Source organism: Thalassophryne amazonica, chromosome 4, assembly GCF_902500255.1.
Source record: "Thalassophryne amazonica chromosome 4, fThaAma1.1, whole genome shotgun sequence".
In the NCBI taxonomy this organism is placed as follows: domain Eukaryota; kingdom Metazoa; phylum Chordata; class Actinopteri; order Batrachoidiformes; family Batrachoididae; genus Thalassophryne; species Thalassophryne amazonica.
The window spans coordinates 113,634,511-113,651,233 of NC_047106.1; the positions used below are offsets into that span (position 1 = coordinate 113,634,511).

Below are 16,723 nucleotides of genomic sequence, written 5' to 3' on the forward strand. Positions count from 1 at the left end.
AAGCCGCGGGTCTCCACATTGTAACATGAGATATTTACACAGAAAGATGTTAGAAAGATTTTTTTAAACTTTTAATTAAATACGTACTGTAAATGCTTTTTTCTCTGAAGTGTAACATGTAAATATTGATGCGCATGTCTCCCAGCGTACGCGTACGCATGGTGTGTCTACTCCACATGGATTCCTGAGTAATTTAAAATTTTTCTTGAGATTTCATTGCGTCCAGCCAGGACTGGATGGAGTTTGTGGTAAATAAGATGTTAACAAGGCACTGTGACTTTTTTGACTTGTTGCGCCATGACAGAACTGTTTTGGAAGGGTGGGGGGAGAATGCTCCGCTCTGCTAACTGATCTGATGCGCAACTCTGACACAAAGTGCCGGAGAGGGACTTTAATTTCTTCCCTAAAATGAACAGGTAAGACATTATATTTACACTGTGTGTGAATTTACACCGCATGAGGAGCGGAGCTTTCAGAAAATCAATTGACAGCATCAATTGATGTATTTGGACTTATGAAAAAGCCTGTAAAAGTCCATAAATTAGCGTCATCATTGTAAAAGCAACAGTGTTCAAAGCTTGTGAAAAAGGTAGCGGCTTATAGTCTGGAAATTACGGTACTTTCTTTTAATTTAATGCCCGTGTGTTGCACATCAAATTGTTCAGAACAAAGTCAGCTTTCTGTATGAAAAACATACATTAGTCTAGAACCCTGACAGGCTCTAAACCTGGAAATGTGAAATGTGTTCTTTGAAATTCTTCAAATCTTTAGCAAATATGGTGCATCCAGAAAGTATTCACAGTGCAGCACTTTTTACACATTTTTTTATGTTACAGCCTTAATCCAAAATGGATGAAATTAATTTTTACTCAAAATTCCACATGCAATACCCCATGATGACAATGTCAAGTTTTTTTGTTAGTTTTTTTTATTTTATTTTTGCATATATATATATATATGTGTGTGTGTGTGTGTAACAAATCACATGCACATAAGTATTCACAGCCTTTGCCGTGAAGCTCATAATTGAGCTCAGGTACATCATGTTTCCACTGATCATCCTTGAGATGTTTCTACAACTTAATTGGAGTCCACCTGGGGTAAATTCAGTTGATTGGACATGATTTGGAAAGACACACACCTGTCTACATAAGGTCCCCCAGTTGACAGTACATGTCAGAGCACAAAGTATCAAGTCAAAGGAATTGTCAGTAGACCTCCGAGACAGGATTGTCTTGAGGCACATATTTGGGGAAGCGTACAGAAACATTTCTGCTGCTTTGAAGGTCCCAGTGAGTACAGTGGCCTCAATCATCCATAAATGGCCGTAATTTGGAGAAACCAGGACTCTTCTTAGAGCTGGCTGCCGTCTAAACGTAGCGATCGGGGGAGTAGAGCCTTAGTCAGGGAGGTGACCCAGAACCTGATGGTCACTCTGTCAAAGCTCCAGCATTCCTCTGTGGGGAGAGGAGAACCTTGCAGAAGGTCAACCATCTCTGCAGCAATCCACCAATCAGGCCAGTATGGTAGAGTGGCCAGACAGAAGCCACTCCTGAGTAAAAGGAACATGACAGTCCACCTGGTGTTTTCCAAAAGTTACCTGAAAGACTCTCAGACAATGAGAAAGAAAATTCTCTGGTCTGATGAAACAAAGATTGAACTCTGGCGTGAATGCAGGGTGTCATGTTTGGAGGAAACCAGTCACGGTTCCTACAGTGAAGCATGGTGGTGGCAGCATCATGTTGTGAGGATGTTTTTCATCGACAGGAACTGGGAGACTAGTCAGGATTGAGGGAAAGATGAATGCAGCAATGTACAGAGATCCTGGATGAAACCCTGCTCCAGAGCGCTCTTAACCTCAGACTGGGGTGACTGTTCATCTTTCAGCGGGACAATGTCCCTTAACACACAGCCAAGATATTAAAGGAGTGGCTTCAAGACGACTCTGTGAATGGCCTTGAGTGGTCCAGCCAGAGCCCAGACCTGAATCCAATTAAACATCTCTGGAGAGATCTGAAAATGGCTGTGCACCGACGCTTCCCATCCAACCTGATGGAGCTTGAGAGGTGCTGCGAAAAGGAATGGGCAAAACTGCCCAAAGATCAGTCCATCAAGCTTGTGACATCATATTCAATAAGAATTGATATTGTAATTGCTGGCGAAGGTGCATTAACAAAGTATGGAGTAAAGGGTGAAAATACTTACGTACATGTGATTTCTTAGTTTTATATTTTTAATAAATTTGCAAAAATTTCAAAAGTTTTTTTTTTCATGTTCTTATTATGGGGTGTTGTGAGTAGAAATTTGAGGGGGAAAAAATCAATGTGTTCCATTTTGGAATAAGAAAAGATGAAGTGCCGTGAATACTTTCTGGATGCACTGTATATTTTTTTATTCATGCAAATGAACTATTTTAGTGTTTAGATATGGGTTTACCAAAGTCACAAAAGTAGTGTAACTTATGTGTAGTGCAGCAGTGCCACCTGCTGGGAACTACACTGTTTCGGATCTCTGTTGTGTATGTGTCAAATCTAATACCTCTTACCTGTCTGATGTATGCTTCTTTTGTCATATAATTCAGTTTTTGGGTGAATAAAATTAATTTGTGTTGAAAACGTATGCCAAAACTGCCATTCCTGAAGAAAATAATCCCTCAGTTTTTTGTTTGTTTGTTTGTTTTTTTAGTATGATTTTCTTTGTGTCTAAGAATGAGTAAAAACCTGTTTCCAGGTCAACAGGACCCTTCTTATAGAATTTATGAGCCTTTACTGGTGTGTTTAAGAGAGGGCTCCCACTAACGGGTGTGTATTGCAGCACGCAGAAAGAGGAGATGTGACCTCTTGGATCATCTCGATGAGAGGTCCATTACACACACGGACAAGACTATGTGCACAGCACGCACAGACAGACAACTGTGTACACAAACATGAAGCAAACTGTTAACTCTTTAAATATGTCTGACTTTTAAAATGAATTTTTTTTTTTTTTTCAATTCTGTGTTGGAGTCGGCGGTCTCTCTCTGCTGCTGGGACAACAGTGTGTCAGGTGCAATAAGTTAACTCCAAGGTTTCAAATTTGCAAAGTACAGATGCTATTAGCATCCCTTAAATTTCTTTTTGATCATGATAAATTGTATTGTGTGTGTGTGCGTGTGTGCGTGCTCACCTCTCCTATTTACATGTTCCCTCACAGAATTTTGCATACTCAGGTTGACACGCCTGTAATTACATATTCATGAAGACAAATGGGCAATATGTGCTGTTTTGCGCATTTGAAAGACACAATCCTCAGTGTGCACTGTTAGTAACTCAACTTGCACATTTTTTGCTAATGCCATGGTGTCTGCACATATTTACACATGCAAACCTTTAGTAAATTAGGCTCCTAAAGCCTCGGTCCCACCGAGTGAAGAAGGAGCCACGCACCCTGTTTTTTTTGTTTCGTGAGCTATCGTGGCATTATAGTGGCTCAGAGTGGCTCTTAGAGGCATTATCTTCAGTAACGAGGCTCCTCTCTGAGCGTGGCGCTAATTTCAAGATGTTCAAAATTTAGCAACAACAGTTTGTGTTCGAGTTACTGCGACGGCTTAGAGGCATTTGCGTGGTGTTTACGAGTCTGCAAAAAGTCCATTATCCGTGCGCCTGGCACCTTCGCAGGACCTGAGAGGCTATTTTTGGAGTGGCTCCTCCCCTTGCGCACACAATTGCACCTGCTCTGTGTGCTGGACTCTATATATTTTGTAGTGGATTAATCATTTTCTGCCAAACCTTGGATGTTGAAAACACTTCTAATCACTTCTGGCATCACAGAGGACTGTTTCATTTGGAAGCTTTTTTCCCTCTCTTTCCTGCTCCATGTGGGATGTATTTTGAACAGCTTAAGGTAATTATTTTTAATGTTTTTTGTAGCTTGATAAAACAGTTCCTTGCTATAAAAGTATGTCTGTATGTTTATGTCTGTTGTATGTAAAAGTATGCTGATTTAATATCTTGTTAATGGATCACTGTGTGTGCGCACTGAGGCAAGACCTGAGAGGCTATTTTTGGAGCGGGTCTCCTCTTTGCGCACCAAATTCCACCTGCTCTGTGCGCTGGACTCTATATAAAATAATTATTTTGTAGCGGATTAATCATTTTCTGTCAAACCTTGGATGCCGAAAATACCTGTAATCACTTCTGGAATTAATGTATCACATGAGCTCCGCTGTGTGTGCGCACTGAGGCAGTAGTGACTCCTCATCACGCTTCAAACAAGCATTTAGACAGAACGCCAGCTCACAAAGGAGTGATATTTCGGTCAGTATTGGACAAACACAAAGTTAAAATTTGGGTGACTGCGTGAAAGTGGATGTGTGTTTAAAGCCATGGAAGATAACTCCAGTGGAGCAGCTAAGAGCAGGAGCTGTGCGGCAGCACAGGTGAAGAGCGCGCAAAAGAGCGAATTTGAAGACATAACACAAAGTTAAAAGTTGTATCATGGTGACTTGTAAGCTGCGGAAGAAATAAAGAAATATATATATTGAAAATGATCCACAGGTGTATATAATAAAATGGCCACCTCATTCTATATGCAGAACAGCACCACATGCAAAAGAGCGCTTTTGCAGAAATAAACAGACGAACACAAAGTCAAAAGTGGAATCACGTTGTAAAAATGATTGTGCTTAAAGCCAGGGAAAAAATAAAACCAGCAAGCCATGGATGGAACGGAAGCCAGAAGGAGCAAAGAGGTGGCTGTCCATGAAAGGACAACAGCAGCGCGCGCGCAAAAGAGCGCTTTTGCAGAAATAAACGGACAAACATAAAGTTTTGTGTGTTTAAAGCCGCAAAAAAAAAAAAAAAAAAAAGCCAGAGAGCCACGGAGCCAGCGAGGAGCACAGAGGCGGCTCTCCAGGAACCCATGGTTCGGGTCTAGCTGGTCTGGTGCATTACAGGTGGACTGCAGCCTGGCGCACAGCGCACAACTGCGGAACTGTGATGGAGTGTCTATTTTTGGACTGCGTTAAAAAAAGAAGGGACATCTTTAAATGCTGCTGTGAATCTGTGAATTGAAAACCCACACTTTGAAGGGACCAGGTGTGGGAGGGCTGGAGGTTTGGACCAAACTCATGCCTAAACGTGCACCAACATGGCGTTATCATGGCACTATCATGGCACTACGTGGCTTAGTGTGGCTGATGCGAGCCATTCGAGGCTGTAATGACAGGTCGGTCGTGGCTCACTAGAGGCTGCTACGCGGCACATGCGGGGTACAGAGAGGAACATAGTGGCACCTTCATAGTGGATATGTGTTAAGATGAAAACATGGGTCATTCTTCAAATAATCACCCCACACCCATGCGTGGCTCCTTCTTCAGCCTTCATTATTCGGTGGGACCGAGGCTTAAGTCTGTGGTCCAAGGAAGCAGACAGGAAACATGAGTGTGATTTAATCTCATGTCTACATTTTGGCAGTCCAGCTCTAGATCCACTCACCAGTAAGTACAGCAAGTAGTTCTAGAGTGTAAAGGCCCAGTCACACGGCACTAACGAAGGACAGCGAAGCCCAAACGAAACAAGAAATCTGGACTTTCGTTGGCATCGTTTAACCTTCGCGCAGATTCATTCCTGCAGATGGTGCTTTGTCAGGATTTTAAACTGTTGAAAAATTTGAACGAATGCCACCGAAAACCTCAATTCATCCACGTTTCGTTTTGCTGTCGTTCTTGACGGTTTCTTATCGTTTACTTAGTTTTTGTAACATTAGCGTTTAGTTTAACTTTGTTCGACCAGCTGAATGTTTTCATACAGCACATAAGCTGGTTTATGAGCACTGCTGTGGGGGAGAGATGCAGCTGCTTCCTCCGCGGGCGGTACTGCTGTGATGTGGGGTTTCTGCTGCTGTGTGTGATGGAGTGAGTGTGGCTGCTGTCATGCCGTGGTGCTGGCTGGTCAGGAAGAATTTGTCGGCACACGGCAGTCTGTGATTATGTTGTTGGCCAGTGCTGCACGCACCCGAGTAGAGAATTGCTGTACAAAAAGTCCGGCCGGTGTCCTCTCAGGAGCTGCAGCATTCTATCCATGAACTCTGAAGGGCTTGCTGTCCTCCAGCCCATGCAGAGAGAAAAGCCTGCTGGCCCTTTCAGTCTGACAGTTCTGAGGAGGTGATTGTTGATCGCTGCGTATTTGTTTGCAGCAGGGGGCTTTGCAGGAGCGCGATCGGCCTCGTTGCCGTAGAGCTGCTGGGGCCGTCACGATGTAATATTTCGTGTTGTCTGCGGTGATCTCTCAGAGTAAACTGTGCCTCGGTTTGTGCAAACCATGTGGCAGTTTACAGAAGCGTGACTTTGAGCATCAAGTGTGGAAAAAGTTTCAGCTCGTTGCCGTAGAGCTGCTGAGGGCCGACACGACGTAATAATATTTTGTCGTCTGTGGTGATCTCTCAAAGCAAACTGTGCCTCGGTTTGTGCAAACCAGGCTGCAGTTTACAGAAGCGTGACTTTGAGCATCAAGTGTGCGGAAAAAAGGTCCAGCAGCAGCAGCAGACATTCGCGTGTGAACAGCTTTGGTCCACAGAGGTGTGACAATGAAAACAGAAAACCCAGTGTGATCGCAAATGGCTGCATTCTTTTTTTGAACAACGTTTGAGTCGCTGAATCATGTATGAGACTGTCTTTTTGTGTGCGCGTGTTACTTGCGCTACAACACATCCAAACACTGAATGCATTCATCAGAGCGAATCAGCTGGAGCGAAGGTGAAGCAAGCGTGTGTGTGTGTGTGTGCCAGATCCACGTACACAGCGCCTGTGCGCGCATGATCAGAACTGGTAATCAAACCCGCGCGCATGCGTGTGATTTACTGCTTGATCAGCGGAGCCCTGTGATCAGAAACACCAGGGTTTTGAGAAAAAAAGAGCCAGAGACTGCGCTTTTTCTCTCTCTCTCTCTCTCTCAATGCTGAAACAAGAGACAGGAATTTTTAAGTTTACTTGTGACTTTAAATGGCAATATTTTCTACTTTTTTGGGGGGGTGGGTGGCACAGAAGGATTCTGAACTTTGTGATCTGATGTTCCCAGCCCTGACAAGGAAGCAGTGTGTCCAGCTGTACATCTGGAAACATGCCGTTTTCTTTACCATTTAGAGAACGGAGCGCATTTCTACACCGCCAAAAAACAAAATATTAAATTAAAAGCAAACATACACAGCTACAAGCAAATCTACAAATGCAGTGTGGTGTTTTTTTTTGTTGTCGTTGTTTGGTAAAAATGAGATGTCTTATGAATGTGACATTGTGAATAATTGTAAATATAAAACATCTACCGATTTAAATGAAATTGATATGGTGGTGGTAAAACAGGTCATTGAATGGATTGTAGAACCATTAACATACATCTGTAACTTATCATTTCAAACCGGTAAATTTCCCAATCAAATGAAAATAGCTAAGGTTGTGCCGCTGTATAAGACTGGGGATAGACACCACTTCACAAATTATAGACCTGTTTCTTTGCTTCCACAATTTTCCAAATTATTAGAAAAGTTATTCAATAATAGATTAGACAAATTCATAAATAAACATAAATTACTTACTGATAGTCAATATGGATTCAGAGCACATAGTTCAACATCACTTGCATTAATAGAATCAGTTGAGGAGATTACAAACGCCATAGACCACAAATTACATTCAGTTGGAATATTTATAGACCTTAAAAAGGCTTTTGATACAATCAGTCATGACATATTAATCAATAAACTTGAACAGTATGGGATTAGGGGGTTGGTGTTGCACTGGGTGAGAAGCTACTTAAGTAACAGAAAACAGTTTGTGAAGTTGGGGGAATATACATCATCATGCTTGGACAATGCTTGTGGTGTCCCACAGGGGTCAGTATTGGGTCCAAAACTGTTTCTAATTTATATAAACGATATTGTCAATGTTTCCAAAATATTAAAATTAGTATTATTTGCAGATGACACAAGCATTTTTTGTTCAGGGGGGGATTCGCAGGAGTTACTGAGGAGGATCAGTATAGAAATGGGAAAATTGAAAATATGGTTTGACAGAAACAAATTATCATTAAACTTAAGTAAAACAAAATACATGTTATTTGGCTATTGTAATACAGACATACAGGTTCAGTTACAAGTCGAGGGGGTAGATATTGAAAGGGTACATGAAAATAAGTTTCTGGGGGTGATAATAGATGATAAGATAAACTGGAAGACTCATATAAAACATATACAAAGTAAACTGTCAAGTAGCATTTCAGTTCTAAACAAAGCGAAACATATTCTGGACCACAACTCACTCCGCATTCTTTACTGCTCACTGGTTTTACCATATTTACAGTACTGTGCAGAGGTATGGGGTAATACTTATAAAGGTACAACACAATCACTAATGCAGAAAAGAGCTATAAGAATTATTCATAATACTGGCTATAGAGATCATACAAATCCACTATTTTTACAATCCAAATTCTTAAAATTCACAGACTTGGTTCATTTTCAAACAGTACAAATTGTGTATAAAGCAATAAACAATTTACTTCCAGCAAATATTAAAAATATGTTTTTTAACAGATCAGGGGATTACAGTCTGAGGGGGAAATTTAATTTAAAGCATCAGTGGGCACGAACAACATTAAAAGGTTTCTGTATTTCTGTCTGTGGGGTGAGGATGTGGAACAGATTGGGAGTGGGGCTCAAGCAATGTCCAAGCATGAACCAGTTCAAACAGCGGTACAAAAATGTGTTTTTTTCTAGGTATAGGGAGGAGGAAGGGTAATGAGGGTTAGGGTGTTTTTGTTTTTTGCTTCGGCTTGTAAATATATAGTATTTTGTATGTAAGTAGGTATGTGTAGGTGTATATTTATGTTTGTGTATATGTATGTGTATATATATGTATATATGTATATGTGTGTGTATGTGTATGTATATGTGTATGTATATGTGTATGTATGTTGATGTGTGTATGTATATATATATGTGTATATATATATATATATATATATATATATATATATATATATATATATATATATATTGATATCGGTTTAGGTGTGTAGGAATCTATGTGTATATGTGGCAAAGGGTATTACTGGTTGTGGGGAAGAAGGGGTAGGGATAAATAAGCTGATGCTTCTACCCTTTTCGGACATGTTGGGTACACAGTAGGAACTTTTTTGTTGTTGTCTTTACTGATCTATCTTGTAATTGTTGTTGTATCAAATGTTCGAAATAAACAGTTTTCATTCATTCATTTTCATTCATTCATTCATTCATTCATTCAATGTTGAGCAAGCGCTTTAGTTTTTTTTTTTAATTGGAGCAAGCCAGAGTGCGCAGCGCATCATCAGAGTCTGAACCAGACAGTGAGGATTCTGATGATGAAGATATTCCCTCTTTTGTTCTGGTTGAACAACCAGAGCAGGTGGATGCACAGACGCGTGCACAGATCGCCACAGTAGGTCAGATCACGCACTTCTCTTTGCAGCTTCTCCATGACTCAGACCCTACAGAGCTCTGTCCCAGCACCGAATCTTGGAACGAACGAGGGTAGGCTGAAAAGTTCTAAGGCTCACTATGATACAGTTAATGCATCCTCGTGGAGCAGGATGCAGACACACGCAGGATGCAGACACACGCTGCTACAGCAGTGGCTCCAGGTGCATTTTGTTTAAAGCGTTGGGATCAACGTTAGCTTCAGTTTCATTTTGTTCCTTTTGCGCTCTTGATTCGCAAGGTATTCTGTGATGGGAAAAATAAAAAGCTCATTCATACACCTTTTCTCAACGATTTGTGACTTTTTTAAAAACTTTTTTCCCTTCGTTCAGGAATCGTCGCATGCCGTGTGACTGGGCCATTAGTTATTACTGATATGTACGCTGATACAAAAGCCAGGAATCTCTCATAACAATGACAGGGATCACAGGACAGTCTGTGGTTTTAAAAGTTTATGTAAAAGAATTCTTCCTCAGGTGATGAAGACATTATCTGCACTCCTGTGGCTAAATTGTGTACCTTTGTTAATCACCTGATAGGAGTCGTACCCAGTCTGAGGGGTACTGACACATTGAAAGGGCCTCACGACAGGAAAGGTTTAGATTGGTCCATGTCAATCCTTTGAGTTCTGAAAATATTAGTTCAGAAGTAAATATTGTTGTTCCTTCTTAAAAGTGTACAATTTGGTGTCTTAATCAACTTTTCCACAAGGGTTGTTGTTACAGTAGATGGTGCAATGTGTTTCCATTGTTGACGTCATTACTTTGACTGCAGCACATCACCTCCACCCAGTGGCCATATAGTGCATTTGCACATGAGCAGCTGCTGGCTGCCTCTTTCAAAATATGAAACTGAGAATTTAGTGGACATTTCTGTACAGTTAACTCATTGACTGTCTGTCTCCTCTTGATTTTGTGTTAAGAGACTCTCAGTTTCAGCTTGTGTTACTGAGTATTTGTTACATGCCAGAAGTCATGTATTAATATGTGAGGGTGCTGTCACACACTGACATTGTTCATTTCTTCCACAGCTGTAGGAAGAGAGATGCGGAAAGACACAGAAGCCACATTACTACCAAAGGGCTCCCCGAAAAGGTTTGCAGTGGTTTCACCAAAGCCTCAATCCTCAGGTGAGTCCTTGTGTATCACTGTGGATATTCCATGCACTGGCACTGTACTTGTATTTCACCTGTCTGTGCACACTTCACTGCATGTGCCGCTGCTGTGTTGTGTTGTCACGGAGACAAACTCCTTGTAACGCTGTGATTACCTCTGCAGTTTTATCCTCCTTACTTTTCCACATCAGCATTTTCACCTCATCAGATTATGAGCAGAAACCAGTCCTGGTAATTTGTACTTGTACATACAGTACATGCTGCACACTGGCTACATTCATACTGAGAAAGCATTTCTTTTTCTTTTTTGAGCCAAACAGAGAAATCTCTGCTCATTTCAAGGATGCAAAATTAAAGAACAACTTGCAGATAATATTGTCCTTTTCAGTGTTCACATTCTGTAGCCATGGAAATTATATTGTAAAATACAAACAAGCAAAAGGCAAAAAACAAACAAATAAAAAAGAAAGCATAACTCCAATAAAAAGTAGTGGTGTAACAATTACAGTTCATGTAAACGTGTAAGTTTACATAAGTGTGATCTCGTGTCATGGTGACGTCTTTTCTCTGTATTAAAAGCGATGTGGCCTGTGTCCGTGTGTGCGTGTGTGTAACTTTGATCATGAAGAAACTGAAGAGAGCTGACATTTGCCGTTTGATGTGCTTATGTATTTTGGGTCAACGATGACCATCGCGAAAATGTAAAGTTGATAGGACTAATATTTTTGGAGAAATTATGGATATTAGGTAACAACAGTGAACAGTGCACATTGATATCACCGTTAATCAGTCCCTGGTAACCAGACGAGCTCTGAACAAAGGAAATAGCTCAACCTTGCCAGTTGTAAAATGTGGCATCAGCTAAATTTGCCAAATAATAAATACAATTATTCATAAAACTTTCTCATTTTAATTTATTGTACTTTCAGTTAAAATCATCATTGAAACTTTGCATAATTTATTACCGCCCTTGAAAAATGTCAGCTAACAAATTTATAAATACTATCCAATCTAGAGCCTGTCTTCTTCTTTATGTTTATTTGATAGGGACAGAACAAAAAGCATTGTTACAATAACCGATGCCATGTTCATAGGTCATATAGCTAATAGCTAATTCGCATACCTGGTCCCTAGAAGATAAAAAGGACACTTACACAGTCATAAAACAACACATAATAGTAGCAGTAAAACGGTACAATAAAACACAATAAAATATGGCTAATGTCTGCAGATTTGATTTAAGTTAAGCCATTGTCTTATTTTGTGCTTAAAGTCATTCAGGTCTGTAAGAGATTTCTATTCGGCAGGTATGGTGTTCCAGATCTGTGGACCTTTTACTGCAAACGCACTCTGTCCAAAAGTCGTTTTACATCAGGCTGGTCTACAGTCTCCACTCACAGCTCCTCTTGTAATGATACCACGAGTTTGACTTTTTTGAATCATTCCTTTTACAATATCAGGAACAAGACCATTGACACATTTAAAAACTAAATTCAAAAACGAACACTTCAAAAAATGTTCAAAGCTTAAGAGTTTATGCTTTTCTAGGATTTTACAGTAATGCCACCTAATTGGCTTTTGGTCAAGCACTTTTAAGGCTTGTTTGTAAAGAGAGTTCAAACCTTTTCGAGAGGATTGGTTCGCTTGGCCCCAAACAGTGATGCAGTATGAAAAATGGGACAAGATCATTGCATGAAAAAATAAATTGGCTACACTATTTGACAAGCAAGATCTTATGAGACGAAAACAATTCAAGTTAGTCCTAATTGTCTTAGTCATTTTCTTTATATGACTCTCAAATTTAAGATGGGAATCCAAGACGACCCCCATATATTTAAATTCATCTACTCTTTGAATTTCCTTTTGATTTATTTGTATCCTAAAGTTTTCTTTGGATTTTTGCCTTAATGAAAAACACATAGACACCGTTTCAGAACAGTTTAGAGACAAGAAATTATCCTCCAGCCACTGAGAGACCCGAGTCATTTGTCTCTTAACAAGCTTTGCAGCCTTTTCTGGAGTTTTTGCTGAGACATAGATTACTGTGTCATCAGCATACAGCTGGCATTCAGCCTCAGTGCAAATGGTCGGAAGGTCATTAATATAGAGACAAAATAAAATAGGGCCCAGGATGGAGCCTTGTGGTATCCCCATTTTATACTCCTGAGATGGCGATATAGAGCCATTGATTTTTACTCGCTGTGTTCTTGACTCCAAATAAGATGTAAACCAGCTGAGAGACTGTTGAGAAAAATTTAGCTGCTTTAATTTGTGCAGGAGAACATGGTGGTTTACAGTGTCGAAGGCCTTATGGATGTCTAAAAACACTGCTCCAACCACATATCCCTGATCCAAATATTTTTTAATCATGTCTGTTAGGTAGCAAGTAGCAATTTCTGTTAAGTATTTAGGCCTAAATTCAAATTGTTTTGGATGTTAAATATTACCACATTCCAGATAATCAATAAGTTGGTTTTCTACTGTTTTGTTTCAAGCACCTTTGACAGAATTGGAAGGATTGAAATTGGTCTATAGATACAAATTTTGTTTGGGTCTCCAGCTTTAAAAATTGGACTGATGAGACCTTGTTTTAATTTTTGTGGAACATTCACCCTAGAAATAGATAGGTTAATCAAATGTGTTAGAGGGCCAGCTAGAGATTCTTTGTGCTTTCTGACAAAATCAGAGTCTAATCCAGTTATGTCTTTTGCTTTAGACGGTTTGAGGGTTGTATTGCCTGTGGATCACCACAGGCAATACACTAGTTAAAGTGATTACTCCGTTAATTTCGATGTATTTCAAATGGCGGTTAAAGCAGCAGCCCATGCACATCTTGCAGTCGTGAATGTAGTGATGGGATATTTAGCTGTGATCTGGGTCTCTGGGTGTGGATGGTTTGGTGTTTGTGGCCATCACCACAATTCGGTTTTGGGTGTTCTCAAGGGGATCAAGACTGGTGTCTTAGATTAGGGTATGGATGCTCACTAACTAGACAACAGACTGTTACTGTCACTGCTTGTTCATGTGTGGTTGTTTGGCCTGGTATGGTGTATGGTTGGGGTCCCGTCTCCTTGGTGTCTCACTTTTCATAATTTCACAGTTGTTGCAGTCGCCACTTGTCTTTCGTTTTTGTCTGTCTTTATGTTGTTTTGTTGGTCAGCCCTTCCTGATAGAAGTTGTCTCTTGGCTTCGAGTAGGATGTTGTAGGCTGATCAGGAATGGCGGATGGGGGTAACATATGCACACCACGTTCACTCATGCACTACATACTATCTGTCTTGCAAGAACAAATTGCATATATGTGTATTTATGTATATAAATGGTTCTGCCAGTGTGGCTTTTACCATTACAGGGGAAAAAAAAATCTACCTGGACATGAGGAAATGTTTTCCTTTATCTTGTATCACACACTATTGGTGAAACTGAAATTATACGGGCTACATGGCAGCATTTCACAATAGGCTGAAAGACAGTATCATAAATGTCCAGTGTTTTTCACGGGCATTAGTACTGAATTGCACGGTTTGATATAAGCATAAACTATCTTTACTGTCTTAATACTGTCTTGATCTCTGCTCCCCTCCACAGCATGTCTTTTTCCTGGTTCTCTCCCTCAGCCCCAACCAGTCCCAGCAGAAGACTGCCCCTCCCTGAGCCTGGTTCTGCTGGAGGTTTCTTCCTGTTAAAAGGGAGTTTTTCCTTCCCACTGTCGCCAAGTGCTTGCTCACAGGGGGTCGTTTTGACCGTTGGGGTTTTTCCGTAATTATTGTATGGCTTTGCCTTACAATATAAAGCGCCTTGGGGCAACTGTTTGTTGTGATTTGGTGCTATATAAATAAAATTGATTTGATTTGATTTTAATAAATCACCTCCAGTCAGTTCTAACTATGGATGGGTATTGATAAGATTTTATTGATTCAGCTTATCGATTCCATAATCAATACCTCCTGTGAATGATCTGTGTACTAAAAGTAGGCTTTACAGGTTTTCTATGTCAGCAACATTTTATTGAGTCTTAAACTAAATAAATATGAAATTGGTCACTGGGTCCTTGATCTCTGAACATAAATTCTATATGATGGATCTTTGATCTCTGGACATAAATAGAAATAAACAGTCTGTAGTTTTTGTCAAAAGTATTGATTGCAGACCTGCTGCAGGGTCTGCAGTCAATGTAATGATCATTTTCCTGAGAAACGCCCTCAAAAACAATGGCCGCTCTGAAGGACCGATAAGGGAATTGTTAAGCAAAAAGGCTATCGATGTCGGTGGATCGAATCATTGCTTAACGATTCTCAAAAAGAACCGGTTCTCGATACCCATCCCTAGTTATAACCAACACAAGCTGTTTCTTTGGTGATGATGCCAAACTAAATAGAAGCATTACAGATGCTTCAAATAATTTCAGGAAGATATCAATGTAGCAAATCAGTAGTCAACCATCCCCTTTAACACTGCTAATGCTAATGCGCCTTGGGGCCAACAACACTGCATATGTATATAATGGAGAGCTACAAACTAAAATAAGTAGCACTGCAAAAGGACTATCTTGCCTGAGGACATTGTGTCAGCCCACATATAAACAGCTTTGAAAACTATCTAGATGGCTTTTGGAAAGGCTAGTTTTACATTTTTATTTTGTAAAAACAGAACACATACGATGAACTGAGCAGAATGTGGCCAACAGACAGAGCCTTATTGTAATGTAGCGTTTGTTTTGGCATGGTGACTTAGTGGTTAGCACTGCTGCTACGGGGTCCTTTCTGTGTGGAATTTTTATGTTCTCCCCGTGTTTGTGTGGGTTCCCCCTGGTGCTCCAGTTTCCTCCCATTTCCAAACACTGAATCTATATTGACTAGATGTGTGAGTGGGAGTGCAAGTGTGTGTTTTATATTCTTAAAAATTGATTCCATTGTTGCCCCACTATTAGAATATTGGAGACAAGATGGCGCCTGTGTGTGTTCCGGCTGCTGCTTGCCTGTTACCATGTAGTTTTTCTGTTATTTTCCTGATTGTGTGTGCTGTCATATCAGCTTTGACAGATAGCGATTGCGTGAGTGCAATACAGATTTATGATCGAGACTCTCTTTTTAAAATTAAAGAGACAATGGAATGCCTCTTTTGTGACTGGGATAGCTACAAGCAAACTTTCCCACCTCCGTTTGTGTGTTCCCCCTCCTCCCGGGAATACCTGATGTTGTGGCGACATCCAGGTAGTCCGAAAAAGAGGAGAAGAGGAGCGGGTGTCCAGGTTCGGATCAGACAAGGAGTGTGGCGTGCGGGTCGTGGATACCGAAGCTACAGGTGGCTTCGCCCAGTTCCACTTTTGCAGGGCCATACGGCTGGTGGTGCGGCCCTGTTCACGCATCCCACCACTCCTCTGTGTTGCAGGACTCAGCCTGGACATCACTGGGTCCCCAATGGACGAGTCGCTTGGGTCCCGGGTCCGCCCCTGCTTTCCGTGTTTACATCTCGGGAGCAGCGTGGGTTTCGCCGGTACAGCGGTGCCTCACGTGACCGTGGGAGATGTCTGCAGCCTATCCCGCTGTGCTCAGCGGACTTGACTACCGCCTCATTGTTGAGTCGGATTGGATTATTGAATGCGCGCTCTATTTCAAATAAAGTGTTCTCCATTAATGAGCTTTTTGTCAGGAAAAACTTGGACTTTCTTTTCCTCACAGAAACGTGGCAGAGGAAAAACGAATGCATCCATGCGGGTTGCTTAGCAGTGGGTAAGCCCCGCCCCTGTCGCGCGGGGGGAGGACTGGCTGCTGTGCACCGGGACCGGTACACATGCAGACTGTCGGATACAAGCCACGCCCCCTCTTTTGAGGCGCTCATGATGGAAGTTGGTTCCTCACATAAATTTTATAGTATTTTGATCTATCGACCTCCTGGCCCTGCTGGGACTTTTCTTAAGGCTTTTACTGACTTTTTATCGTCTATAATTAGATTGGAAAAGGTCTTACTTTTGGGTGATTTTAATTTCCAGATTGATGTTGATACTTCCACTTCAGCAAGAGAGCTTATATCTATGACAGAGGCTTTTAATTTTAAACAGTATGCGTCAGGTCCCACTCACAACAAGGGTCACACGTTGGATCTGGTTTTTGCACTGGGACT

General features: G+C 41.0%; 1 protein-coding gene across 1 annotated transcript in view; it reads left to right on the plus strand.

The window, feature by feature from the left end:
- mtus2b (microtubule associated tumor suppressor candidate 2b) overlaps window positions 1–16,723 on the plus strand; it is a 163,337-nt gene that overhangs the window by 75,033 nt on the left and 71,581 nt on the right. Inside the window, exon 7 of the mRNA XM_034168835.1 lies at window positions 10,478–10,615. Within this exon, the coding sequence (XP_034024726.1) occupies window positions 10,478–10,615 (138 nt within the window). The remainder of the gene's footprint in view (window positions 1–10,477; window positions 10,616–16,723) is intronic.